The 27,069-nt window shown below is 41.5% G+C and overlaps 1 protein-coding gene and 1 long non-coding RNA gene across 4 annotated transcripts in view; one reads left to right on the top strand and one right to left on the bottom strand.

The window, feature by feature from the left end:
* The window catches only part of SLC30A9 (solute carrier family 30 member 9), a 45,643-nt gene extending 29,907 nt beyond the window's left edge, over positions 1 to 15,736 (top strand). Inside the window, exons 12-17 of one of the 3 annotated variants that reach the window (XM_020786204.3) lie at positions 6,188 to 6,259; positions 7,087 to 7,194; positions 8,825 to 8,990; positions 9,240 to 9,369; positions 12,044 to 12,157; positions 13,530 to 15,736. In XM_020786204.3, the coding sequence (XP_020641863.3) occupies positions 6,188 to 6,259; positions 7,087 to 7,194; positions 8,825 to 8,990; positions 9,240 to 9,369; positions 12,044 to 12,157; positions 13,530 to 13,574 (635 nt within the window). In that variant the 3' untranslated portion in view covers positions 13,575 to 15,736. The remainder of the gene's footprint in view (positions 1 to 6,187; positions 6,260 to 7,086; positions 7,195 to 8,824; positions 8,991 to 9,239; positions 9,370 to 12,043; positions 12,158 to 13,529) is intronic. The other 2 variants (XM_020786203.3, XM_073001192.2) reach the window with 2 other exon arrangements.
* Positions 2,412 to 5,675, bottom strand: LOC140707503 (uncharacterized). Its single transcript, XR_012087609.2, has 3 exons — positions 4,440 to 5,675; positions 3,696 to 3,825; positions 2,412 to 3,240 (listed from the first exon to the last, which is right to left on the bottom strand). It is a non-coding gene; the product is annotated as an uncharacterized LOC140707503 (long non-coding RNA).
* Positions 15,737 to 27,069: the final 11,333 nt, after the last annotated feature.

The following is a 27,069-nucleotide window of genomic DNA, read 5'->3' as shown; positions in this document are numbered from 1 at the left end:
ATATGTGCTGAAGTACAGCAATTTTAAGTATGAAAATCTAACCAAATGAATTAAAGGTCAGAGATACAACAATAGTATGTGTGTATAGGTAGATAAAAATGCTGTACTTCTCTCCCATGCTTTCAGAGAGCTGATTTTGAACATCCAGCAGTCTTCCTTGTTGCAGTTACTGATAATTTGCTCATTTGTCAATTGCCAATTTATATGTTGAACTCATGTCATATATTCAGTACTATCATTCCCCTTGTTTCTGAAAGTTAAGATTCTGGGTGACATCACCTATATAACAAGAATAGCTGTAATTATGTACAAAAGGAAGGTCTTGTGTAGGTTTTGGGTGAACCCCAAAGTTTACAGAAGTACCAAAACTCTCCATGAAAAAATGTCTCCCTCAATGAGCCCAATGAGGACTGAGCATGCTGAGTGGCCATAGAATGCTGCCTTACTGCTGAAAGGGAGGGAATAGAGAATGGGAGAAAATAAGAGAATGGCGTGGCTGGAATCCTCAGCAGCAGCACTTGATAGTGCAACATTGAGCGTCTGGTTTTGATTATTTTGTTCTGATATATTAGATGACGTGGAAATACAGCAAAGATTGAATGAATAGATCAGATGCACTGGTTATGTATAAAAGACTTCTGGATAACCAGTTAATTCTAGTATAGGTTTTATTTTTTCATTTGCTTACATGTTTATTTTAAACATTTCTTTCTCACTCTTCTATCTGTTAGATCTCTCAAAGTGAGTCAGGTGGAATATAAGTACAAGATATAAATGCGGTATATAAAAATAGATTAATAGACTGGAGGCTAGAATCATCTTGAAGGAACAAGGTATTGGCTGGGATTTCATCCAACCAATTCCCTGAGTTCAGAAGGGGCTTAGACATGTTTCCTTAACATTGCTGCCTCCCGTTCTGTATGACAAGATGCTTTTGACTCAGAAGTTTTTAAAACAACTCATGGTGTGGCATGCAGTTGAACTATTTAAAATCTTAAAAGATGACGCTGTTAATGTGCTACACTCAATATGCCAACAAGTTTGGAAAACTCAGCAGTGGCCAGAGGATTGGAAAAGATCAGTCTACATCCCAATCCCAAAGAAGCGCAGTGCCAAAGAATGCTCCAACTATCGTACAATTGCATTCATTTCACACTAGCAAGGTTATGCTCAAAATCCTCCAAGACAGGTTTCAGCAGTATGTGGACCGAGAACTCCCAGAAGCTGGATTTTGAAGGGGCAGAGGAACTAGAGACCAAATTGCTAACATGTGCTGGATTATGGAGAAAGCCAGAGAGTTCCAGAAAAACATCTACTTCTGCATCATTGACTATGCAAAAGCCTTTGACTGTGTGGACCACAGCAAACTATGGCAAGTTCTTAAAGAAATGGGAGTGTTTGACCACCTTATCCATCTCTTGAGAAATCTATATGTGGGACGGGAAGCAACAGTTAGAACTGGATATGGAACAATTGATTGGTTCAAAATTGGGAAAGGAGTATGACAAGGCTGTATATTGTCTCCCTGCTTATTCAACTGATATGCAGAATACATCATGGGAAAGGCTGGACTGGAGGAATCCCAAACTGGAATTAAGATTGCCGGAAAAAATATCAGCTGCTTCAGATATGCAGATGATACCACTCTGATGGCAGAAAGTGAGGAGGAATTAAAGAACCTCTTAATGAGGGTGAAAGAGGAGAGTGCAAAAATTGTCTGAAGCTCAACATCCAAAAAACTAAGATCATGGCCACTGGCCCCATCACCTCTTGGCAAATAGAAGGGGAAGATATGGAGGCAGTGACAGATTTTACTTTCTTGGTCTCCATGATCAATGCAGATGGTGACATCAGCCACACAATTAAAAGACACCTGCTTCTTGGGAGGAAAGTGATGACAAACCTAGATAGCATCTTAAAAAGCAGAGACATCACCTTGCTGATAAAGGTCCGCATAGTCAAAGCTATAGTTTTTCCAGTAGTGATGTATGAAAGTGAGAGCTGGCTCATAAAGAAGGCTGATTGCCTAAGAATTGATGCTTTTGAATTGTGGTGGTGATGGAGACTCTTTTGCAGGAAATCAACCCTGAGTGCTCACTGGAAGGACAGATCCTGAAGCTGAGGTTCCAATACAGTGGTGCCTCGCTTAGCGATGTTAATTCGTTCCAAAAAAATCGCTGCTAAGCGATTTCATTGCTAAGCGAAATGCGGTTTCCCATTGAAATGCATTGAAAACCGGAAAGTCCGTTCCAATAGGAACGAATTGCCGTCCTTAAGTGAAAATTGCCATAGGAAACATCGCTAAGCGAAACGCGGTTCCCAAATTGAAATGCATTGAAACCTATTCAATGCATCTCAATGGGGGGGGGGAATACAACAATAAATTAAAAAAGAGTCAGAACAAAGTCAAATTTGGTTAACAAAGGGTTTATTAATCACTTTATGATTTCAAACATTTTAAACAGTAAACTTTAACTTTACAAATAACAGGAAAACATTTAAAAAACAGCAAACATGAGGCTGTTTAAGCCATTGTTAAGCGAAACAGGAGACCCAAAATTTAATCGCTATGCGAAGCATGGTCCCAACCATCGCTAAGCAAATATCGCCCATAGGGACCATCGTTAAACGAAGTGCAAAAACACTCTGGAAAAGTCATCGCTAAGCGATTTCGTCATTAAACAGCAATCGCTAAGCGAAGCACCACTCATGAGAAGAGAAGACTCCCTGGAAAAGACACTGATGTTGGGAAAGTGTGAAGGCAAGAGGATAAGGGGATGACAGAGGATGAGATGGTTGGACAGTGTTATCAAAGCTACCAACATGAATTTGATCCAACTCTGGGAGGCGGTGGAGGACAGGAGGGCCTGGCGTGCTCTGGTTCATGGGGTCATGAAGAGTCAGACACGACTAAAAGACTAAATAACAAAATTGTGTGGCATTTAAGGCTTCTTACCAAAAGGGAAAACTCATACCTGAATACAAACAACTAGTTCCATGTGCCTGAGCAAGAATCCCTTCATAGGAATAAATGAACAATTCTACTGGGCTTACGAGAAGATATGGGCACACTTCCAAGCCCCAGCAGAAGTTTTTCACTGGAATATTTTCAGGCTCTTGTAGAAACTCAAGTAATGGGTAGAGTCCATTAGTATGCGTTTGAATTGGGGCTTTGATAGGTAACCATTTGTTCTTTGTAGTTGCCTCTGTGAATGCACACAAAATGGGTTTCTTCTGTGCCTGCACAGGAAAATTTGGAAATGTATAGAGCTTTAGAAAAAAACTAGCAATTAAAATAACCCCCCCACGGATCAAGGCGGGGTTGCGAAGTGGGCACCCTGGGGGAGGTCTGGAAGGGGATAGGGGCTTCAGAGGAGATCGCAACAATGGGTCTTATCAATCATTGCAAAGGGCTGCCTTATTGAATTCTTTAAAATTCTATCCATGAACTTTATTAGAGACACCTCCTTTTCATCAACCTTACAGGAGGAGGGAATGTTCCGACCATTCACCACGGTATTGGCACACAAGGCACAGCATCTGTTAGATCTCATGGCCTCCACAACTGCAGTTCTCATCCACGCAAGACTCAGGATGCGGTCCCTCCAGGCATGGTTTCTATCCCTATTCTACCCTGCAGTACACAATCAGTCAAAATGCCTACTGGTGACACCACAACTGTCAAACCAACTTACCTGGTGGATGTCCATCCAGAACCTGATTGTAGGAAGACTGTTCAAACCGATAAACCTCTCCATACAGGTGACCACAGATGCAAGCCCCTCTGGTTGGGGGACTCATTGTCAGGAACTCAGGATACATGGACTGTGGACAAAAAGGGAAAGGACATTACATATCAGCCAACTGGAAATACTGGCTGTGATAAAAGCACTTCGAGCTTTTCTACCCGTATCAAAGGAAGAACTGTCCAACTAGTGACAGACAACACCACAGCTATGCACTACATAAACAAGCAGGGGAGCATGCATTCTATGCCCCTCTTGCACCTCACTATGGATCTATGGGAGTGGTTCTGCCTCCATCGTATCTTCCCACAAGCTTCCCACATTTCAACAGAGGAAAACTTCTGAGCAGTTTACCCACACATACACATGAATGGATGCTAAATGAGTCCATTTTTCGAGAACTCTGCCACAAGTTGGGCCACCTAACGCTGGACCTCTTCGCGTCTTGCTACAATGCCAAATGCCTCAGATACTGCTTGAGAGTGGACATCGATGCTGCATCTCTGGGAGGTGCATTCATGAAGAACTGGACTGGAGAACTCCTTTACGTCTTTCCACCAATACCATTGATCCAGAAGTCAATTATCAGGATCATTCAATACCATGTGGATGCTATCATGATCGCACCATGGTGGCCCCGCCAACCATGGTTCACCCGCCTCAAAATGATAGCGATAGACATACTCTACTTACCACCAATACCGAACCTCCTGTCGCGGAATGAGGGCTCCATTCTCCACCTGGATGTGTCTTCACTGAAACTGACAGCCTGGAGGATAACCCCGAATTCCACAGGATTCTGGAGAGGGCCAGGAAACCCTTGACAGAGAGACTCTAAAGGAATAAATGGAAATCATTCTTGAAATTCAATCATTCTTGAATCCAAGAACCTAACGCCCATCCCAGTTTCACTCAAGACGATACTTACCTTCGTTCTCCATTTATTCGACACCAGTTTATCTCACTCCACCATCAAAGTATACATTTCAGCCATAGTGGCACACCAACCACCTCGTTCCCGATCTGCCCGGCTTTTCTCCCATTCGACTCTAAAGAAATTTCTGAAGGGTCTTAAAAATATCCGACCCCCAATGCAACAGATCATCCTTCAATGGTCACTCCAACTAGTCCTGGACTCACTCACTTAAACCTCCCTTTGAGCCAATGGCTACCTGCAATGAAAAGCTGTTATCTCTGAAAACAATATTTCTTGTCGCTATCACATCAGCTAAGGGGGCAAGCGAATTAGCAGCTCTAAGATCTGATCCTCCATATTTACTACAACTCCATCCCGATAAGGCTACTCTGTACTTTGATATCTCCTTTCTTCCTAAAGTGATATCTAACTTCCATGTGAATCAACCCATCATTCTGCCGACACTATTTCCTTCTTCAACTCTAATTGAATGCAAGCTCCACACACTGGATGTCAAACGGACATTAGTCTTCTATATTGACAGGACGAGACTATTTAGACAGTTCTCCAGACTGTTCATATGTTACCACCGACCCAATAGAGGTGCTCCAGCATCGAACCAGAATATATACAGATGATAGTCCAAACTATACAACTAGCTTCTGAGCTTTCTGGCAATTCAATACCTGAGGGCCTGAACGCCCATTCTGCCCGTGCGGTTTCAATGTCAACTACACTACACCATGGAATAGGAGTGGAGGCCATTTGCAGGGTCACAACCTGGTCCAATCCATTGATGTTCACGAAACATTACCGACTTGACGTCAGGACTAAGAATGATGCCGCATTCGGCAAGGCAATTTTGACATCTCTGCTACCGTGATGTCCCACCATCCAGTAAGTGAGCTTGTCAGTCACCCATTTGTGTGCATTCACAGAGGCCACCACGAAGAAAGAAAGGTTACGTACCTGTAACCGTGGTTCTTCTAGTGGACCTCTGTGAATTCACACATCCCTCCCTTCCTCCCCTCTGTCCGTCACATTGTCTATCTTTAACTTTAACTTATCTGACGACGGACTTTGTAGGAACTGAGGGGAAGGTTGAGGAGGAGGAGCTTGATCCGTTGGGGGGGATATTCTAATTGCTAGTTTTTTTCTAAAGCTCTAGAAATTTCTGAATCATTCTGCACAGGCGCAGAATTTTTTTTTTTGTATGAATTCACAGAGGTCCACTAGAAGAACAATGGTCGCAGGTAGGTAACCTACCTGTTTAGAGAATTTCTATAAAACTCCCAAAAAGTATTGAAGACTAAGAAGATAGTAAACCTAGGTCTTAATCTTTACCTATAAATATTTCAGAGGTCTTCTTTATCCCTTTACATTCACATTAAACTTTATTATTAGAAGAATTACAAAATAAACATGCTTCGGTTATCTAATAACGTCTCTGTGCACATGTGTGTTTTTTAATGGAGTTGAAACAGTGTGTTTGTTGTTTATTCAAATAATACTACTTTTGTTTCAGCTACTCTTCTTGTAGCTATAAACGAAATTCGAAAGAGTGCTCGGGCCAAAGGCATGTCCTTCTACCAATACGGTATGTATGATATGCTTTTAATACTAGATGTATTTACACATTCTGTACAAGTGGAGGCAGTAATTGATTGTCCTGATATTGTTATCCCACCTCCTTCCATCACAAAGGAACATCCACTGAATTCCAGCTTTCTCCACCGGCAGAAAAAAAGTCTTTTTGTGGAGGGGCAACTTTGGATCCAGTTTTTTGTTGTTGTTGTTGTTTAATTGTTTTGTATGAATGCAAATGAATTCCTTCTCTGTCCTTCATTAATTGGAGGAAAAGCTTTTTGGCTAAAGAAAATAATAATTATTGAATTACTTAGAGCTTCGACCTTGATTAATTCCAATGTATCTGAAGGCGCAGATGGAAGAAGATAGCGATGGACAAAATCCAATTGAATTATTGCACCAGGGTAATGCAATTGGTCTAAATCTTGTTGGCAAAGTGGCACAAATTCAGAAGTTAGCTTAGGCATGTGGTGTTGCATACAGTCATGCAACATGACATGCAACAACAAATGCCTATGTTAAGTGCTTGTAGTAATTCCTCAAAATGTACACCAACTGTGTTATGCTGACAAGCATAAGCAGTCAGATTTTAGCCCATGTTTAGAAGTGTTTATTGATGATATGGAATCTGCCAACCTTCAGATATCTGGGAGCATAAGCTTCATCATCACTGATTTGGGGCCACAGTGTCTGAGGTTTATGGGAGTTGTAGGTTGCCTGTTATAGAGTAAGGTTAAAGTTTAGGAATATTTGCATTTGTGAAAATATTTCGGCTCTTCTGTAACAACTTCAGGGCATGAAAACTGCATCATTGTTAACTCTGTATTCAATGTGCAGTTACGCAGGGTCGTGATCCAAGTACAAATGTTGTGCTCCTAGAAGACATGGCAGCAGTTCTGGGTGTGACGTTAGCTGCTACTTGTATGGGTTTGACCTCTATAACAGGTGAGCATCTGTGTTAAATTAACCAATGGCATAGTTGGGTCTGATACAATTTTCTTATAATTTATAAGCAGGGCATGAATCAGCATCAGTGTATACAGTCGACAGAATGAGTAGTATTTATTTCATTATCAAGTTCCTAAAACAAATTAGGTGCAGATGATCAGTCATGCAACGTCGAGGACTGGGGCTTCAGTTTGCCCATCTTCCTTTTTGCCTCTTCATCACTTGTGTTTCTTTTGTGTCATGTTTTCTCAATTGGAGTGCTGCCTGGCTGCAGTTACGGATTGGATAAGGGCTAACAGGATGAAATAGAATCCTGATAAGATGGAGGTCCTGTTGTTGGGAGGGACTCCTGATTAACTTGGTAGCTGTCTGCCTGGTCTCCCTGCAAAATCTTGGTGTGCTGCTGGGCCTGGTCTTCTCAATGGAATATCAGATCTCAGCTGTGGCCCAGTCTGCCTTTTACCAGCTGAGGTGGATTGTATGCCTCTGCCCCTATCTTTACAGGAAATACCTCACAATGGTGGTCCATGTGCCTGCAGTCTGAAAAATAGACTATTGCAGTGCTCTCTCTCTGAGGCTGTCCTTGAACATGGTTCAGAAGCTGCAGTTGATGCAGAATACTGTTGCCAGGTTGGTCTCAGGAACTTCTCAGTGTGATCATATAGCTCCTGTCCTGGCTCGTTTACACTGGTTACCTGTATTCTTCTGTGCCAAATTCAAGGTGCTTATGTTGGCATTTAAAGCCCTTCATGGTTTAAGACCTGGTTACCTGTCTGAGTGGCTCTCCCTCAAAATATCTACCTGCCCCACCTGCACCACTTACATGGGGATGCTCCAAGCGGGCACCCTGGGGGAGGTCTGGAAATCATCCACCTGTGATCAAGCCTTCTCTGTGGTGGCTGCCTCACTCTGGAATTCCCTTCTACCAGAGGTGCGGCTGGCCCCATCCTTCCTGGGTTTCAGGAGTTGACTCAAGACCTGGCTGTCTTCCCAAGCCTTTCTCTATCTTGCCCCAAAGTAAGGTTACATTTTTGTCTTGGCCCGTCAGTTGTGAATTCTTTGCAACCTATGTGTATTTTTTTAATCATTGCTCCCATAGATTCATGTTTATCATGGTCCTGAGATCTGGAATTTTTCCTTTCCAATACTTTTTGTTGTTTTCTGTTATTGTTATGTTTTGCTGTGTTTGCCACCCAGAGTAGTAACCTTAATACTAGGTGGGTGGGATAAAATGTAAACAAGCAAACTGTAAGCCTATGAATGAATCTGAAATCTCTATATTGGTATTATATGGGCTGCTTGGATAGTCTTTTCCTCTGAAACCTGCTTGTGTAGGGAAAATGCTGAACTAAACAGTGTCCTTCTTTACAACTTCTTGCACCAGGTGTCCTTACCTTATTTCTTAATAATTTTGTTAGTGATAAATTTAATTTCTGTGAAAGTTTCTGGAAACTTTATCTAGTCCCACAACCCATTTTCATAGGATTAGTTGCAAAGCAAATGGGTATTCTTTCTATATGGATAAGTGACACTTTTTGTAAATAGAAAAATGATAGTTATATGAAATAACTCATGGGGGAGCATAATTCCGGGGGGGGGGGATTAATTCATATATGTATCCTTTTAGGTAACCCACACTATGACAGTCTGGGATCTCTTGGTGTGGGAACTTTATTAGGAATCGTGTCAGCATTTCTTATCTATACCAACACGGAAGCATTGCTGGGCCGATCTATCCAGGCTGACCAACTACAGAGGCTTACAGAGCTTTTGGAGAGCGACCCTGCAGTAAGGTAAGAGTGTAAGAGTGTTGAGTGATCTCTGTGATTGCAAAAAAGTCTGGTCAACAAACCAATGAAAAACTATAAACCAAAATAAGTATGAATGGGATAGTGAGTTCTTATTTTAAAGTTTGGAGGGAAAATATTTAAGAGGAAAAGTCAAAATTATTGTCAAATGGCCAGTTGCTTTTTAGTTTATATTACCTAATTCCTTGTTTTGTTCTTGCTTTTCCTGCTACATCTTACCAAATGCTATCTCAGAGCAATTCATGATGTTAAAGCTACAGATATGGGGATGAGCAAAGTGAGATTCAAAGCAGAAGTAGATTTTGATGGACGGATTGTTACTCGATCTTACCTGGAGAAACAAGACATTGAACAGCTGCTACAAGTATGTGTAAATATTTCAAAAGTATGTTTTTCTTATTCACATGCACTACACTTTGCTGCTAATAGGTGCTGTGTACAATATATTAATGCCTCTCATATTTATGGACACTGTACAAATCTGCCTTTTGGATTTTCAGATAGAAAGGAAAGATATACAGTGGGGTCTCGACTTACGAACGACCCGACTTGCGAACAATTCGCCCTATAGGGAAAGTAAGGACTCGACATGCGAACTTCCCTCCAGTTACAAACAGGGAAAAAGTCCCCCCCTCCCTCCCCTTAGAGGCTTCTGGAGGGGGGGAAAGGGTCAGAAACCTAAAAATAAATACTGTACTGTTAAATAAAGTCACTTACCAGGCCTTGGTAGCCCCCAAACCACAGGAAAAAGAGCAGGAAAGAGCTAAAAGCCGACACCCAGAAAGAGCCTGGCAGCCATTTTGTGGTTTTCCCCGCTCCTCTCCCCACCTAACAGCTGATCAGCTGGCTCTGAGCAGGCTTCCGGAGGCTTGCTCAGCACCTAAAAAGCCTGCCTGAGTGCCTTTGTGCTGAAAAAATCAGCACAACATGCTTTAAAACATTATTTAAAATTGGCTTCGTTTTTTAAAAAAAGAGTTCTAAAGTGCTGCCTTTAGTGTTCCCTGCCTTCCCTGAACCTAAGGGGGAAAAAAGAAAGAAAATATCCCCCTCTAGTGGCAGAAGGCAGAATAGCAGCTTCCCATTAGTTTCTATGGACAGAAAAGAGCAGATACGGATTAAATGGTTTTCAATGCATTCCTATGGGAAATGCAGATTCGACTTAAGAACTTTTCGACTTGAGAACCACCTTCCAATACGGATTAAGTTCTTAAATCGAGACCCCACTGTAAATATTTTAATAAGTAGAAATTTATTTTTAAAATCTTAATTTAAACCTTGCAGCACATTCCAGGATAAATAAGAAACGAGATGAGGTTTTTTGGCTGAGCTGATGGAATGCCATAGAACAGGGTAGGCAACCTAGCCACCCTCCGGATACTTTGGACTACAGCCACAGTTACAGTGGGCAGTTGTAAGCTTTTATAGGAGTTGTTGTTCAGAACAGCTGGAAGATCCCAGATTGCCTGTCCTTCCATTAGAATGTCCACAAATATTCTGTTCAGTGAGAAAATGAAAATGGGCAACACAGGATGATTGCAAAGAGCTTCCTTTCTGAAAGACTCCAGAGGTGAACATTTTTGTGGATTCTGCCACTTCAGGCTGCAAATCAAGTTACATGTATTGCTTTTTGCCTTCTGTGACCATGGAGAACCACTGTCAGTCAATCAGTGAGAGCACTGGTTCATATTACATAGTACTGACTGGCTCTTGATAGTGTCTTTATTTCCCTACTCAGAAATTAGTTCTATTGAAATCAGTCAAGCTACTCCTAGGTCAAGTGGGAATAGGATCATGGTCTCTGGCAACATCATGCATTTATATGTTCAGGCAACTGATTCTGATGTCATAGAGTTCAGCTTCTTTGATTCAGTGTGAAACAGCCATGTATGTGCTTATTTTCCTGTTGACGTAAATAGGGCTGAATGTGCTAACCTTCAGATGGGTCATGCATGCCCTTTAGAGCCTTGTGGTGCAGTGGTTAAACTGCTGAACTGCAGCCAAAACTGTACTCACAACCTGTGGTTCAATCCCAAGTAGCTGGCTCAAGGCTGACTCAGCCTTCTTCTATCCTTCTGAGGTCAGTAAAATGAGTAGCCAGCTCATGGGGGGGGGGGGATATGTAGTCTGCATAATTGACCTGTAAACTGCTCAGAGTGCTTGAAATGCTACAGGGCGGTATATAAGCAGCACACTTTGCTTTATATTTCATTTTGTGATGTAATCTTCAATTGCCATGGCAGATTATTCATCAGTGTGAAACGTAGGCTCTTTTGTTTTTAATCCTTGTTACTTTTAGAGAATTTATTTTGATACAGGGCTATTTAAACAAAAATCCATGCCATGCTAATTCATTTTGCACTGTATGAGGAGTCAAACTCTTAAGAAGCTGAGTTCTGTCTCCTATATGAAGAATGCAAATAAAATTCATCTCTTTGTGGTCCTTTTGTTTCTGCTGGTCCTGAAGTTTTCTGTACAGGTACTACTGACTCACCATAGTAAATCCAAACGACTTCTGTTTTTGGTGATTCCTGTGGTCAGTGCCTCAAGAGTTTATCTTCAAATGCATGAGGGTTAGAAACTTTTAAAAAAATCAAGAAAGAAGGGAAGTTAAACCTGAGATTTTCAATATTATGCAATTATTTATAGATTTTGTACACAAAACAGTGTCATTGAAGCTACCAGCATGATTTTGACCAAACTCCGTGAGGCAGTGAAAGACAGGAGGGCCTGGCGTGCTCTGGTCCATGAGGTCACGAAGAGTCGGACAAGACTGAATGATTAAACAACAACATACAAAACCTTAGAATACATTTAGCTTCAGATATTATTCCCATTATCTATGGGTTGTGCCGCCATTCTCGTTTTGTTTCCTTCTCCCTTAGTTGATATGGAATATTTAACAAATCAAGTTACCCCTCCCTTGGCTAATAACCTTGAGCAGATATTTTCCTATTCTGTAAAAATCTTTACATTTACAATGTTTACTACGTGTTACATAATTTGCCGTGTTTGAGCTCTTAGAATTAATTTCATTGCAGGAAATCCAGCAGGTGAAGACGCTCGAAGAATTAGAGGTGTTCATGCTTAAACATGGTGAAAATATAATTGACACACTAGGAGCAGAAGTGGACCGGCTTGAGAAAGAGCTAAAGGTACGTGTCAGTTGGTGAGAGAGGATAATTAGGAGCATCTGATTTTCAAAGCAACTGAATGGAAAATTTCTGTTTATAATAACTGGGCTTCCATTAGGGTAGGAAGCATATTTTAAGTGACTCAAATGTGAATGACAGTCTTGAGCACTGGTATTTGTCTTGTCTTTTGCCCCTCTTGGCAGATGGCTTTGGAGCATAATCTTCTGGGTTTCCCTATACAAGCCCTGTTATGACATAGAGTTGTTTGAGAGTGTTTTAAAAGCGGCAACTAAATACATTTTCATTGCCACAAATTACTGAAAATCTTGTCCCTGAGGCTTTGAGAGCAGTCTGTCCCCACTGTCTGTCAGCCATGAAGTTCACTCGTTGATCTTGGTTCAGTTCCTATTAGCCTGACCTGCTTTGAAGGGTTGTTGTGACAACGAAGCAGGAGGAAGAGAGTCAGGTGCACTGTTGTGAGCTCCCTGTAGGAAAGGTGGGATATAAATGTGACAAATAAATAACGTCTGGAATCTTAGTGGCATTCACATGTTTGCTTAATTTGCCACAGCTAATTATATTCTAATTGATGAGGTGCTAAGCTGCACCACATTTGCACAGCTGGAGATATAACCATTCACAAAACCAAGATACACCTTAACACTTCATTAATTAGCTTCAGGACATTACACAAACCTCATGTGAACACCAGTAGAATTCTAGCTGGCCCATGTGACAGCTTCTCTGTGCACCTGTACTTTGGTTCTCCCATTTTGTCTTAATAAGAGCACATTGGTCACCTAGGCATTATCTTCCTCACTTGAGTGAGGTGCTTTGTAATTCTGTCTAAATTAGAAAAAAATCATTTCTACTTTGCATTGACCGAACAGTGTTCTCTTTTCTCCTCTTTTTGTTAAGACATGTTTGCTTTTTTTGGTGGTGTGATGTGGAAATAACCACCCCAAACCGGAAGCAAAGAAATCCAAGAGCAAAAGCATTTCTCTGGGAAATTTGCAGCTCCCAGACATGGAAATTCAAAGGGTCTAATGAATAATTTCAGAGAACCTGGGCCAGGTGATTTCCTCTTGTACCACAATGAAGTCACCTGAGGGATATAAAAGCAAAGACTTGAGCTAGGATATGGAGAGTTAGAGTTGCTGCAGACTTCAGTAATCTGGTATGCTTGAGCCATTTTTATTTTAGCTTGATTTATTGTTCAAAGACAATCCTAATAAAAGGAAGTGGGGTGAGGGCTTGTTACAGCCAGTAAGGAAGTTTTGAGCAGTGCTCTGAACCAGAATCCCCTCAATCCTGATCTAACACAGGATGCATAATACTGTAATTCGTTGGCACTTTAACTACACGTTTATTAAAAGAACTGATCTTGTTTCAGAAACGCAATCCTGAGGTGCGACATGTAGATCTGGAAATACTGTAGACTTCATGGAAACATTGTTCCAAGTTTCCCCGCCGGATCCGCTATTTTGAGGAACAGAACAACTACTAGAACTGCAGGAATCCCAAGATGCTGCAGCAAATAAGCATTCTGATTTTAGTGCTGGTTTCTTTTTCCTCTGAAGGAAAATGGCTGTGAACTGTTCACCACGATAGCTGCCATCTCTTTGCATATGAATCTGTAGTAAAGATGACTATTTGGGACTAGAAACTTGAAATTAAGTTATTGAAGTGTCATTTTCTGAAAACTCACATTATATATTTGCTGCCGTGTTTCAAATTTTTGTATCTTGTTTGCACATTCAGTTCCTATGCAACTGCTGTTTTAAGGCATTTGCTAGAGATGCTGAAGATGTTTCCATGTTTCCTTAATGGCTGCATTCCTCCTTGAATCAAACAGATATAACCTTGCTCTGGCTTCTCTTGTATGAACCTGGCAAGATCCTTGCCCTTTCCCTCCTTATCATCAGCTGGAAATCTACGTTCCTTACAATGTTTAGCCATTGTTGACATGAGACCAATGTGGACTCTGTCCTCCATTGTCATAGACCCAGCAAGGTTACTACATAAGGTGTATTTAAATAAGAGAACTTGATATATGGCTCATTCCTTCTATTAGACTTATTCTTACTTTGGGCAAAATCTGCCACTTCTGGCCATGAGATTTGGGTAGATTGTGCAGTTTTGTTATCATGACGGTGATATGTTCCCAATTAGACAGTTTGTACTAACCTAATACATAGGGTCTTTTGATCCACTAATTGGCCTACTTACTGCTGAATTTGTAATGCCTGAAGCTAAAGTGTGATGACAGTTTGTTACACTGATGTAACACACTAAGTAGCCATTATTCTTTCAGTTGTCCTCTGTTCTGTGCCATATATTAGTTGTTTATACATGCAAGAAGTGTGGAGTAGGACTTTAACAAGATATAAAATACACTGAGACTGTTTATAATACTAGTAGAATGAAGATCCAGAATCAAAAGGGTTGTGCAACTAATTCCATATACTAATTAGGGCCTTGGAGTTGTGTTTTTCAAATAGCATAACGTGTTCGAAATAGATGGGGATTTCAAAAGCAGCACATTATAATTTAATGTGTCTGCTGTTTAAAGGAGAGAGCTTAATCTCACAAAAATAAAATTTCAAGTAACTGTTAGGATCCCAGCTAAGAATATTCAAGTTTTTCAAAATAACTGAATAGTGTCTCTTGCTTGGAATAGTAAATGAATTTTTTCTAGATGAAATGCTTTGTCTAGGAATAAAACAGCCACATTGAACGTGTCAGTCGCTTTCAGTTCCCTTACAGCCACAAGTTCACACTTTGGGCCCTCACAATGAGAGTCTGGAAATCCAAATACTGAAAACTGTGTGGCAGCAAAGGAGAGGTTAAGGGGACTGTGACGTTTACCATTATTGGAGAATCAGTACACATCATGGAGTCTTGCAGCTGGTCCACACATGCATGTATATCTCTTGCTGCTCAGCACTTGAGGCTGCCGATGTCAACTGGCTCCACTGAAAAATAGTGTGCTTGAGGCAGTATAATGGAACACTGCCTGTGTGGTTGGATCTGTGATGGCTCACTCATTGATACGTGTTTCCCTTTGACTGTTGCTATGGTATAATATACATGCATGTGTGAGCCACCTGTTTGTAACCAAAACAAGTAGAATACATTTGCAAGTAAAATATTCTATGCACTTTAAAAAATACTGAAGTTCTTTGTCTGAAGGACTTTGAATCCCCAGGTTGCTAAGTGGTTCAAAGTGGGCCTGGTGGCATTCTGGAACACTGGCATGGAAACCTGTTATGAGAAGCAATATGTATTGGTGATAAAAAATTACGGCAAAGACCAAAATGTGTCAGCATTAGCTTAGTTTATAAATTTAAAATGTCATTTCTGGAAGTTGTATCATTTTGGGTTTGCACATGTATTGACAATTGCTTGCATTATTTTAGTGCAGGAATGTTGCAGATCTTTGGTTTTAGAAAAAAAAGTTGTACATATTGTAATTAGTATGTAAAGCTTAGTGTGTGTGCTTTGTTACATATATTTAGAAGTAAAGAACCGACTCCTTTTATGTTTTCAGTTCTGATTTCTTCATGGCAATTTATTTATTACAGCTTTTTAAAATACTGAGTTCTTTTGTAATGTTTTCTGGACCTGTTTTCCCCAAACTATTTTCTTTAACTCTTAGCATGCTGGTCATGATCTAATCCAGGAGTGGGGGAATTTTGGCCTTCTGTTGGATTTCAAAGCACTGATGTCTCAGCTTACATAGCCAGTGTAGAGATTTGTAATCTAAAACATCTGGTAGGCAAAAGATTCCCCTTCATGCCAGTCTGCAAAGGTTAAGTTGTTGGTTGTCAAACATTGAGAACAGCCTGTCCTTGACTGGCAAGCCTCAAAAGTGACATACAAAATTCTGGCTGTGATTGGCTATTGTTGGAATACCCTTCCTTGTACTAGCCATAAATTACCATAAACATCAGTATGTTGAATGCCTCCTGAAAGACAAACCTTCCTGTTCCACATTAGAGTGGTGGAATAAATTTTAATAGTAAGGAGGGGTACACTCCTTTCAAACATTTCCCTTGTCCTATTATCTTAAACCAGAAAGAAAAAGAGTTCCTTGTTCATGCTACTAACACTGTATCATTGGGTTGTCCTGTGCCTTCCTTAATGCTACTGTTGAGGAATACTACAGTCCATCTGGAACAGCAGTTGCATGCAGCAGTAACTAGAAACATTCTCCATTACGGAAGAGAGGTAATTTCGGGCTACTGTGGCCATATGGTATAGGAAATCTATAAAGAGTGTTATGAGACAGTTCTCCCATGATTCACCCTTCTACATGCATGGTTCTAATTCAGGGGTCTCAAAACATGCAGCCCGGGGGCCAATTGCAGCCCGCAGGATGATAGTTTGTGGCCCATTATTAGTATGAAAGTTTAAGGAGTGGGAGCAGCAGCAGTGGCACCTACTTGGTGAGTGTGGGGCTTCCTCCCCACCTTGTAGGGGCTGCCGCCTACCCCCCTGAAGTGCCCACACATCCAGAAGGGGGGCCATCTCCCTGCCCGGCAGTCTTCTCCCTCAGGGGTTTGGTGCCACTGGGGCTTCTGCTTTTAGGTCTCTCTGCCCCCCACTCTTTGCGAGTCACCTGGCACTGCTGCTGCTGTCACCTCATCCTCTCTGTGCTTCTCCTTCCCCCTGCCTGGCGCTCCTCTGCTTCCTGCCCAGATGTGCCACGGGAGGGAGTGCTGCCGAGAGAACAGCCTTCTCGCGCATGCTCCCCTTCCCCCCCCCCGGTCTCCCTGAGCCACACTGGGCAAGACCCCGGCATCTTGCCAGAGTGGGAGTCAAGAAGCCCCATTAGTCCTTGGGTAGGGGGAGAGATTACTCTGCTCATGGGGCCAACCTTGCAGAAGGGGTGCATGCAGCTGCTAGGGTGTGTGTGTGTGTGAATCTGTGGGCATTTAGACCCTGGCGATTTACTGCCATCCTCTCCAGGGAATCTGGGTGCCTGCAGCATCCCTCCATTGTCCCCAACCTGCATCTAAAGAGTGTGCGCTTATGTGGAGAACAGTAATATGTGGGCAAGAGCAGACCACAGGAGGAAATCTTGCTCTCTCCTTGTTTGCTGCACTCATTTTACTTCTAGCTCAAAACATGCAGGTGGGAACCCTTACGAAAACAAGTTCCCTGCAAGAAGGAGGACTTGTGCTCTTCCCTCCCACCCACCCCCTTTCCTGTTTCTGCTCACGGCCAGGTGAGCAACTCACAAGCTGGGCCGTTGCCAAAGACAGCCGCCTTTTCCCTTCCGCCTTGCCTCTGTCCTTGGCTTTTGAATGCTCACCCAGATATAGTGTGTCTGAACAAGGAGGCTCTGTCCACTGACTGGCCTTCGTTTATCCTCCCTCCTCCTCATGCTCCCAGCACCCTTTGGTGAGAACCCTGCCCTGCAGCAGGACAAACGGGGTCGACCCAAGGAAGCGGCTCCATCGCCTGCTCAGGATGACCCGCAGCTGCCAATGCAGGAGCTGCTTCCTTTGCCCCCCTTTGCTGTGGAAGAGGCGCCAGGGTGACCAGCCTCTCCAGTGGATCAGGCCAGCTTGCCAAGGGAAAGGGTGCCAAAGCCATTCGCCACAGTCAGCAAATGTGGAAAATCTGATGCGGCCCAGCTTCACCCAGACTCTGCCTCCAGCGGCCCCCAAGTAAATTGAGTTTGAGACCCCTGTTAAATAAGATTTATCTTTGACTTAGGCAACAAGAAAAGAGAGCAAAAACCTTTCTTGAATAAAGATCTTCAGGCTACAATTGGTTGGTGCAAGCAATCCATCTGAAAGATTTTGAAAGAGCTATAAAACTAGGGTGGAGTTCGCACATACTGTACTGGGAGCCTTGGACTTGTAATTATTTAAGATTAAATTCTGTTAGTGGGTTATAAGATGTAATCTTTAATATTTGTGATGTCTTGAATGGTGTCAGTGCCCATCTCTTGATGCTGTTTTAGCTCTTTTGGTGATAAAGGCAGCTAAATACCAATGGGAACTGGGGTACTGATAGGAATGGAAAGTTTAAATTCATATTCTTTGCTAAACCATGTAATGTCTTGGTTTTCCAGGGATATCTTCTGAATACAATTAAGGGCAACAGTTCTACCATCTTTAAATGCAAACATTATACCTGTGTCTTATGATGTGATACTGTATCTTCCCTTTTTAAGATATAATATTTCAATATTCAGCATTCTTAGGAACACTTTTGCTATTTATTTTTTAATTTTTTCCTCATAAGTCATTATAGCTTTATACTCTTAATTTGTCACCAGTGATTATTACAAATTCAGAATATACTCAGAAAGTTCTTGCACTGTGTATGTCATATATATTCCAAAACTGCCAAAAGGAGCCTTTAATCAGCAGCAATTTGCTAATGATAATGTCATTCAGATTGGCCACGTGGGGGGTGAGTCTACTGATAATGAGTTTACTCAATTCTGTATTTGTTCACTTGTGATGAGCATTGTGGCATCATTCCAACAGTGTTATAAGCTGCATTGCTGCTGTTTCCCAGAACTCCTTCTGCCCTAAGACAGGATTCTACCTCTTAACTTTGAAGGCTCAGTGAGAACACCGGTGGTTCAGGAAGTGAGCACAAGTCTCTTTTCCATAATGGGGATCAGGAGAGATAAACGTGTTCTAATCAGAGCTGAGAAATGTTTGTGTTAGTATGAACACATTATCTTGAAATTGTCAGAACAAATTCATTGATGAATATTAAAAATAAGAAAATATTGTAATATATTTAATCTAAAATTGCCATAATTTTAAAAATTATTAAAAGTAGCTAGTAGTAAAATAATGAGAAACTGTAATACCTAGTAAGATGTAACGTTTTTAGCATTTAACAAATAAAATAACATGTTTCAGCACTGTTGAAATACTTAAATGAATTGTGTGTAATGATTTTTAAATAATTTATTTCCACAATTTGGCTGTAGTCATGTGCTGGATGTTCATTGAGTTAGATTTCTGATAGTAGACAGATGGACTACCTCCTCTGAGTAATTTCAGGTGAATAACTTTGTATAGTTAGGTAATACTCGGTATATACACCATAAGCACCAAACACAAACTAGGCAGAGGCTAAATTTTATTGTGCATTGTTATGCAACGGAACAAATTACTCCGGAAGCAAGTCATAATAAAACCCAAGTATTAAATAAGAGTTAACACCTGAAATAGTAAACTCTAGTAACAAAGGTCTCTTTATAATCAAAAAATATCACCATCTTTAAAAACTTGTTGAAACGTTTTATGTTTGCTTCCTCAAAAGAAAGATGTTGACTGATGTCACATAGAAAACAACTCACATATTCTATAGAAATTCTCACCAAAACTTACTATCCTATATTACAGTGTTCACTTTGTACAGAATTAGGTATTTGTCTACCCTAACCTTTTGTTTACACTACACAGGACAAACTGTTAATAGATTTAGGTTACACTATAACATTAAAAATATTGGCCAGAATCCTACTGGTGTCTGTGTAAGGTTTATGTAACTAGTGCCTTATGTTGGCGAATTAATACTGTCCATTGCATTATCAAGATGTGCACTGGCACCCTAATTAAGTAGCCACAGCCAGTTATACAAACTTTACCTGAACATCAGTAGGATTCTGGCCACTGGGAGGAGTGAATTCTTGGTCACAATATCTCCACAAACATTTTATCAAAGAAAATAGAGCAGAAGGCATGTTGGCGGTGGTGAATGTGCAGTAGTGATACACTTGGAAAAACAGCTACATAAATGAGAGAAAAATCCTGTGCTCGCGGCATATATTCCTCAAAAGAGCCCTGGAATCAGTACAACTTCATTTAATGCTTTATAGCAGACCTCTTGCAGTGTAAAAGATGTCCAATCAAATGCTCAGGGAGTATTGGTGTGTGTGGTTTGAGTAGAAGTAACATGGGTCAAATACCATTTCATGAAATAATTCTTGAGGTTCCAGTGAAGCAGCCTAAAGTATGTGACACCAAAAAAGGGAAGGCAAAGCCTTGCCTGATTGAGGTAAATCTGCCATTTGTAACATTCAGATGCACAAAAACAGTGCATCCATCCTAATATGCTCAGTCACTGTAGTGTATTTTGCCCTGATCAGCTGGCTGTTGTAAAAATGTAGATCATACAAAATAGCAGATGGGTGGTAAAACTGGCTCAGGATTATACCATTTGGACTTTGGGTGTGAAACTATGTGGTTTCCTTGCTTACCTCTCATCGTTGACATTGCTTTGTATGTAGCACTAAATTGATACCAGAGATACAGTAAGAGTACGTGTAGCTTTCTTCCCATACATCAGCCCTATTCAGGCATTCAAAGAAAGAACTGATTTGAAAGCATGAACAGGGAGCCACTTTCCCCCTGGCTGGTGCTGTTGTCACATCAAGCAAAAGAGCAGTCTGGTGTGTGTGTGTCACCTCTTCATACGATTAGGAACCCCAATTCTTAAGGATTCTTAAGTCTGTGGGGAGACTTGTAGCATAAAAACTCCATGCCCTGCTCATGCTTTCAATTCTATGTTGAACATCTGAATAGGGCTCATGTGTTTGCATATACATGAAACTTCTTTCAGGGAAAAACAGTCAAGTCATGTGGTCCTATCACCTAGAGCAGTGGCTCCCAAACTTGGGTCCCCAGAAATCCTGAGCAGCACAGCTAATGGTGAAGGCTTCTGGGAGTTTTTATCCAAGAACATCTGGGGACTCAAGGTTGGGAACCACTGACCTAAACTATTAATATCCAAACAATTGTGTTCGTGTTTCCTCTGCTGTTAATCTTATTAGCTTTAGTTTATACAGTGGTGCCTCGCTAGATGATGATAATCCTTCCACTGAAATCGCTGTTTAGCGAAATCATTGTCTAGCAAAAAGCATTTCCCTATTGGAATGCATTGAAACCTGTTTAATGTGTTCCAATGGGGAAGAATCGTCATTGTCTAGCGAAGATCGGCCATAGGAAAGCCACTTTGCAAACCGCCGATCAGCTGTTTAAATAGCTGTCTTGCGAAGCTTAGGTCCTGAAAACACCCGTTTTGCGAGCATGGAGGGAGCTGTCAAAATCGTTGTCTAGCGAAAATCAGTTTGTGAAGCAGGGACCAAACACTCTCCAGTGAAATTCCTCCATAGGAATCACTGTTTTGCAAATCGCTATAGCGATTGCAAAAAGTCAATGTCTAGTGAAAAAACTGTCATGCAGGGTAACTGTCTAACGAGGCACCACTGTATATTCTGAATAGCCACTCCCGTGAATTTCTTCTGTCACCAAATAGCAAATGTTTTTAGGCCAAAGGTTATTACAGTGGGCTGACCAGTTAACATAAATTTAAGGTAGTCCATATCCTACATTTATTTGCAGTGCAACCTTAAGAGCTTAACAGTGCAATGCTGTATATTTGTTTGCTTAGATTTATGTTCCTTTGAGGGATGTGGTGGCGCTGTGGGCTAAACCACAGAAGCCTGCGCTGCCGGGGTAGAAGACCAGCAGTCGGAAGATCGAATCCATGCGACGGAGTGAGCTCCCGTCGCTTGTCCCAGCTCCCGCCAACCTAGCGTTTCGAAAGCATGCAAATGCAAGTAGATAAATAGGGACCACCTCAGTGGGAAGGTAACAGCGTTCCGTGTCTAAGTCGCACTGGCCATGTGACCACGGAAGATTGTCTTCGGACAAAACTATGGCTCTATGGCTTGGAAACGGGGATGAGCACCGCCCCCTAGAGTTGAACACGACAGGACTAAAATTGTCAAGGGGAACCTTTAGTTTTACCTTTTTAATGTTCCTTTGAGTTCTCCTGGCTAACTATTATAAAACTGCAGTCTGAATGCCCATTAACTTACACAAAATCTCTCAGTAATGGTCAGTGAAGAGTCAATTCCATAAAGCAAAGCGTGCTGCTTATATACCGCCCCATAGCGCTTCAAGCACTCTCTGGGCGGTTTACAATTTAATTATGCAGGCTACATATTGCCCCCCCCCAGCGAGCTGGGTACTCATTTTACCGACCTTGGAAGGATAGAAGGCTGAGTCAACCTTGAGCCGGCTACCTGGGATTTGAACCCCAGGTCGTGAGCACAGTTTTTAGCTGCAATACAGCGATTTAACCACTGCACAATGAGGCGCAGGAGTCCTTCAGTGATAACTAGTCCATTCCACTACTTCCAGTCCTCAGCCATATTCATTCTATTCAGGGCAAGATAGCAGGATAACAGTCTCTGTTTAAGGCCTTGCAGGTTCTAAACCGGAGTGAAAACTTATTCCTTGAGGATAGAGATTAAAAAATTGTATCTATCAGGAGTTCAGGTGTTCATTGAGGGGAACTGGTGCATGCAAGTACATTGTGTTTTCCAATAACTCACACAATGCCTTACATTTATATCTTTAAAAACAGTGAAATCCTGATGCAGGTGAAGTGCCTTGAATTAAAGAAAATGATTTCTGTGGTAAAATTAGGTTTCATAGCTACTTGTGAGTCTATAGATATTGTAGCTTGAGATTCTTTTTCTGTAGCAAGTTCAAATTTAAAAGCTTTTAGAATCCCAAACACAGTACTGTTTAGTTTGATAAGATTAAGTATTTCTCCTTCTGGTGATTTAAAAGTTTTTGTCAATCTTTTCAAAAGTCTGCACTAAGAAGAAAATATTGTCTGGCATCATTGTGACGTGGTACTGAGGATTGTGCTGTAGGATCCTTTATTGAGATTTGTGTGTGTGTGTGTGTGTGTGTGTGTGTGTGTTTTGGTAATATAGTATTGCAAACAATAGTTCATTATTATTGTCACAACAAAGTATCCTTTACACTAACTAAAAAGGTGGTGAAGCTACTATAGCCATATGGGCTTAACCTGTGCCATTCTGCTTGAAATCAGAAATCCAGACCTTCCACTCCCAACAGAAGCCATAGCACTGTGCTGTGCCAGGGCTCCAGTTTCCATGAAGGAATGTAAAGCATCACATTATGACCTCTGTTAGTTGGCCTACTTGATGCAGTGGGTTAGATTCACCCATGTGACTGACTCCATGTTACAAATGTTGTTTTGAGGCTAGAATTTGCAAATGCAAGTTCCCTGCTACACTTCGTAATGTAAGAGTAGACTAAGATAGAAACATGAAGACAACTTTCACATTAAACAAAAGTAGGTGTACCTGCTACTGTAGCAAATCCTAACAAGTAATACTTAAGTGAGGCTCATTATGTGAACCTTGATGTGCATAATTCAAATGAAACATTTGTTACATAAATTCATATACAAGCATTGGATTTCACACTGCTTTTACAAAAATACACTATAATGAGGTTATATTGTAGACACATATGGATTCATGCATTCTATCTGACAAATTTTATCAAATAAATGGCCAAGTATCACCACAGAAACCAAACACCAGCAAGACCTATACTATCTTAGCAATATGGCAGCTGATGTCTCAAGTACAAAACTAAACATCTAGAACAGAAATACTGTGATTTTTGAATGACAGGTGCATTTATCTTCTTGATAGGCCTTTTTGTGTGAATGACAATGTCCTGCTTATAACGGTTTTATTTTAGAACCCGATGGCACTGAGCCATTCCACTTTTACAAAGATTTTGAGATGGTATTTGCCTAAGAAAGCTGGTATGGTTTGGTAAATGCGAATGTGCAACTACGGTTCAGGAGACCTGAGCTAAAATCCCATTTGGCCATGGAAACTTATTAGGGTGATGGTGGCAATGGTAAACCACTACTTTTAAACATCTTACAAGCCTCATAAACACAGTTAAGGTCGCTATTTAACTGGTACATAAGAAAAACCATTAAAAATGAAGGATGTGCTTCAGTTATATTTATGCTGATTTATATCATATTGATTTTGGTGGAAAAAACATTAATACTGAAGAGTAAATCCTAATAAATTCAGTAGGACTTGCTTCTGAGTAGGTTGCTTCAAATTATGCAATGGAAACTGTTTAGCTTTTGCTGGATCATGCCTATTCTTTAACTTATATAATGGGGAGAAAACAAGTTTAACAGCAACTTGATACTTTGAAAATACAGTGGTGCCCCGTATAGCGAGGTTAATCTGTTCCGGATTAACCCTCGCTATACGGAATCATCGCTAAGCGGGTAGGGGAAACGTATTGAAACGCATTAAACTTCGTTTAATGTGTTCCAATACCTTTGTTACTTACCCGTTCAGCGAGGATTCCAGGTGCCGGCAGCTATTTTCGCGCCTTTGCTAAGCGAGGGCAGGGCGCGAAAACGGCTGCCAGCAGCCATTTCCGGGCTTCCGGCGGCCATTTTGGAACCGCCGATCAGCTGTTCAGCAGCTCCAAAATGGCCGCCGCAATACCCGATTTTCACAATGTGGGTTTTCCCCATTGCGAAGATCGGGTATGTTTCCGTATAGCGATCCCGAAAAAGGGATCGCTATACGGAAACATCGCTATACGGTGCACTCGTTAAGCGAGGCACCACTGTACTAAGTTCCTGTTTTTATATTGTGAAAAAATTAATGCCCACAATTAGTTTAATTTAATAGAGGAAAATAATAGAAAGGAAAGAATCAGAGATCTGTTTAAGAAAATTGGCGATATTAAAGGAACATTTTGTGCAAAGATGGATATGATAAAGGACAAAAATAGTAGGGACCTAACAGAAGCAGAAGACATCAAGAAGAGGTGGCATGGACAGAGGAATTATACCAGAAAGATCTGGATGTCCTGGACAACCCAGATAGTGTGGCTGCTGACCTTGAGCCAGACATCCTGAAGAGTGAAGTCAATTGAGCCTTAGCATGGCTAACAACAAGGCCAGTGGAGGTGATGGCATTCCAGTTGACCTATTTAAAATTTTAAAAGATGACACTGTTAAGGTGCTACACTCCATATGCCAGCTCAGCAGTGGCCAGAGGATTGGAAAAGATCAGTCTACATCCCAATCCCAAAGAAGGGCAGTGCCAAAGAATGCTCCAACTACCATACAATTGCACTCATTTCACATGCTAGCAAGGTTATGCTCAAAATCCTACAAGGTAGGCTTCAGCAATATGTGGGCCGAGAACTCCCAGAAGTACGAGTTGGATTTTGAAGGGGCAGAGGAACTAGAGATCAAATTGTTAACATGCGCTGGACTATGAAGAAAGCCAGAGAGTTCCAGAAAAACATCTACTTCTGCTTCATTGACTATGCAAAAGCTTTTGACTGTGTGGACCACAGCAAACTATGGCAACTTCTTAAAAGAAATGGGAGTGCCTGATCACCTTATCTATCTCCTGAGAAATCTATATGTGAGACAAGAAGCAACAGTTAGAACTGGAACAAGTGATTGTTTCAAAATTGGGAAAGGAGTACGACAAGGCTGTATATTGTCTCCCTGCTTATTTAACTTACACGCAGAATACATCATGTGAAAGGCTGGGCTGGATGAATCTCAAACTGGAATTAAGACTGCCGGAAGAAATATCAACAACTTCCAACATGCAGATGATACCACTCTGATGGCAGAAAGTGAGGAGGAATTAAAGAACCTCTTAATGAGGGTGAAAGAGGAGAGCACAAAAAATGGTCTGAAGCTGAACATCAAAAAAAAAAAAAAACCACACACAAAAAAACACTAAGATCATGGCCACTGGTCCAATCACCTCCTGGCAAATAGAAGGGGAAGATATGGAGGCAGTGACAGATTTTACTTTCTTGGGCTCCGTGATCACTGCAGATGGTGACAGCAGCCACACAATTAAAAGACACCTGCTTCTTGGGAGGAAAGTGATGACAAACCTAGACAGCATCTTAAAAAGCAGAGACATCACTTTGCCAACAAAGGTCGGCATAGTCAAAGCTATGTTTTTTTCCAGTAGCGACGTATGGAAGTGAGAGCTGGCCCATAAAGAAGGCTGACTGCCAAAGAATTGATGCTTTTGAATTGTGGTGCTGGAGGAGGCTCTTGAGAGTCCCTTGGACTGCAAAGAGATCAAACCTACCCATTCTGAAGGAAATCAACCCTGAGTGCTCACTGGAAGGACAGATCCTGAAGCTGAGGCTCCAGTACTTTGAACATCTCATGAGAAGAGAAGACTCCCTGGAAAAGACCCTGATGTTGGGAAAGTGTGAAGGCAAGAGGAGAAGTGGACTACAGAGGACGAGATGGATGGACAGTGTCATTGAAGCTACCAACATGAATTTGAATAAACTACGGGAAGCAGTGGAAGACAGGAGGGCCTGGCATGCTCTGGTCCATGGGGTCACGAAGAGTCGGACACAACTTAATGACTAAACAAACAACAAAAACGGACCTAATCCTGACTGGCTAAATATCACTCAACAGGAGTCCTTCAGTGATAGCCAAAAAGGGTCAACTCCAACCTTTTCTGGAACAGTGGCCTGGTGAAGTTAAGCTTCTTTGCACCTGGTGGTTTACCATTTGCATGGATGGTCCATTGTGCAGAAGCTGCTGGGGAAGTATGGAATTGTACTTTCCTGTGCTAGTCCATGTTGTCTCTTCACATGGCTGTGATCCGCAGGTGATACCACATTGCAATATAGCAAGGACACTATTATCTTGCAATCATATGACAACAGCTGTACAAGTTGAGGTCTCCACATTTCCCTACTTCAGCCTTAGTGTAATGCATGGCCATGAGGCAGACACGATATTTACCCCGTACCCCAAATGGGAACTGTACTGATGGAGCACCATTAGACTAAATATTTAAAAATTGAGGCTCAGGACAAGCTCAGGTTATAGCCTCTGTTTTAACATTCAGTCTAATGGTACTCCAACGGTACAGCAACTTACTATTGCTAAGCACGAATAAGACGGTACAACATACCTGGCAAACCAGATGCTGGTATCCCCTAAACAGTCATTTCGAGTATCTATGATGGATACGGAAGACATGGCTTACCTCCCCTATATCACACCTACATTGT

Source organism: Pogona vitticeps, chromosome 5 (assembly GCF_051106095.1).
Source record: "Pogona vitticeps strain Pit_001003342236 chromosome 5, PviZW2.1, whole genome shotgun sequence".
Classification (NCBI taxonomy): Eukaryota; Metazoa; Chordata; class Lepidosauria; order Squamata; family Agamidae; genus Pogona; species Pogona vitticeps.
Note: the sequence above shows the minus strand (reverse complement) of the source record. Positions and strands in the feature narration are given on the sequence as shown.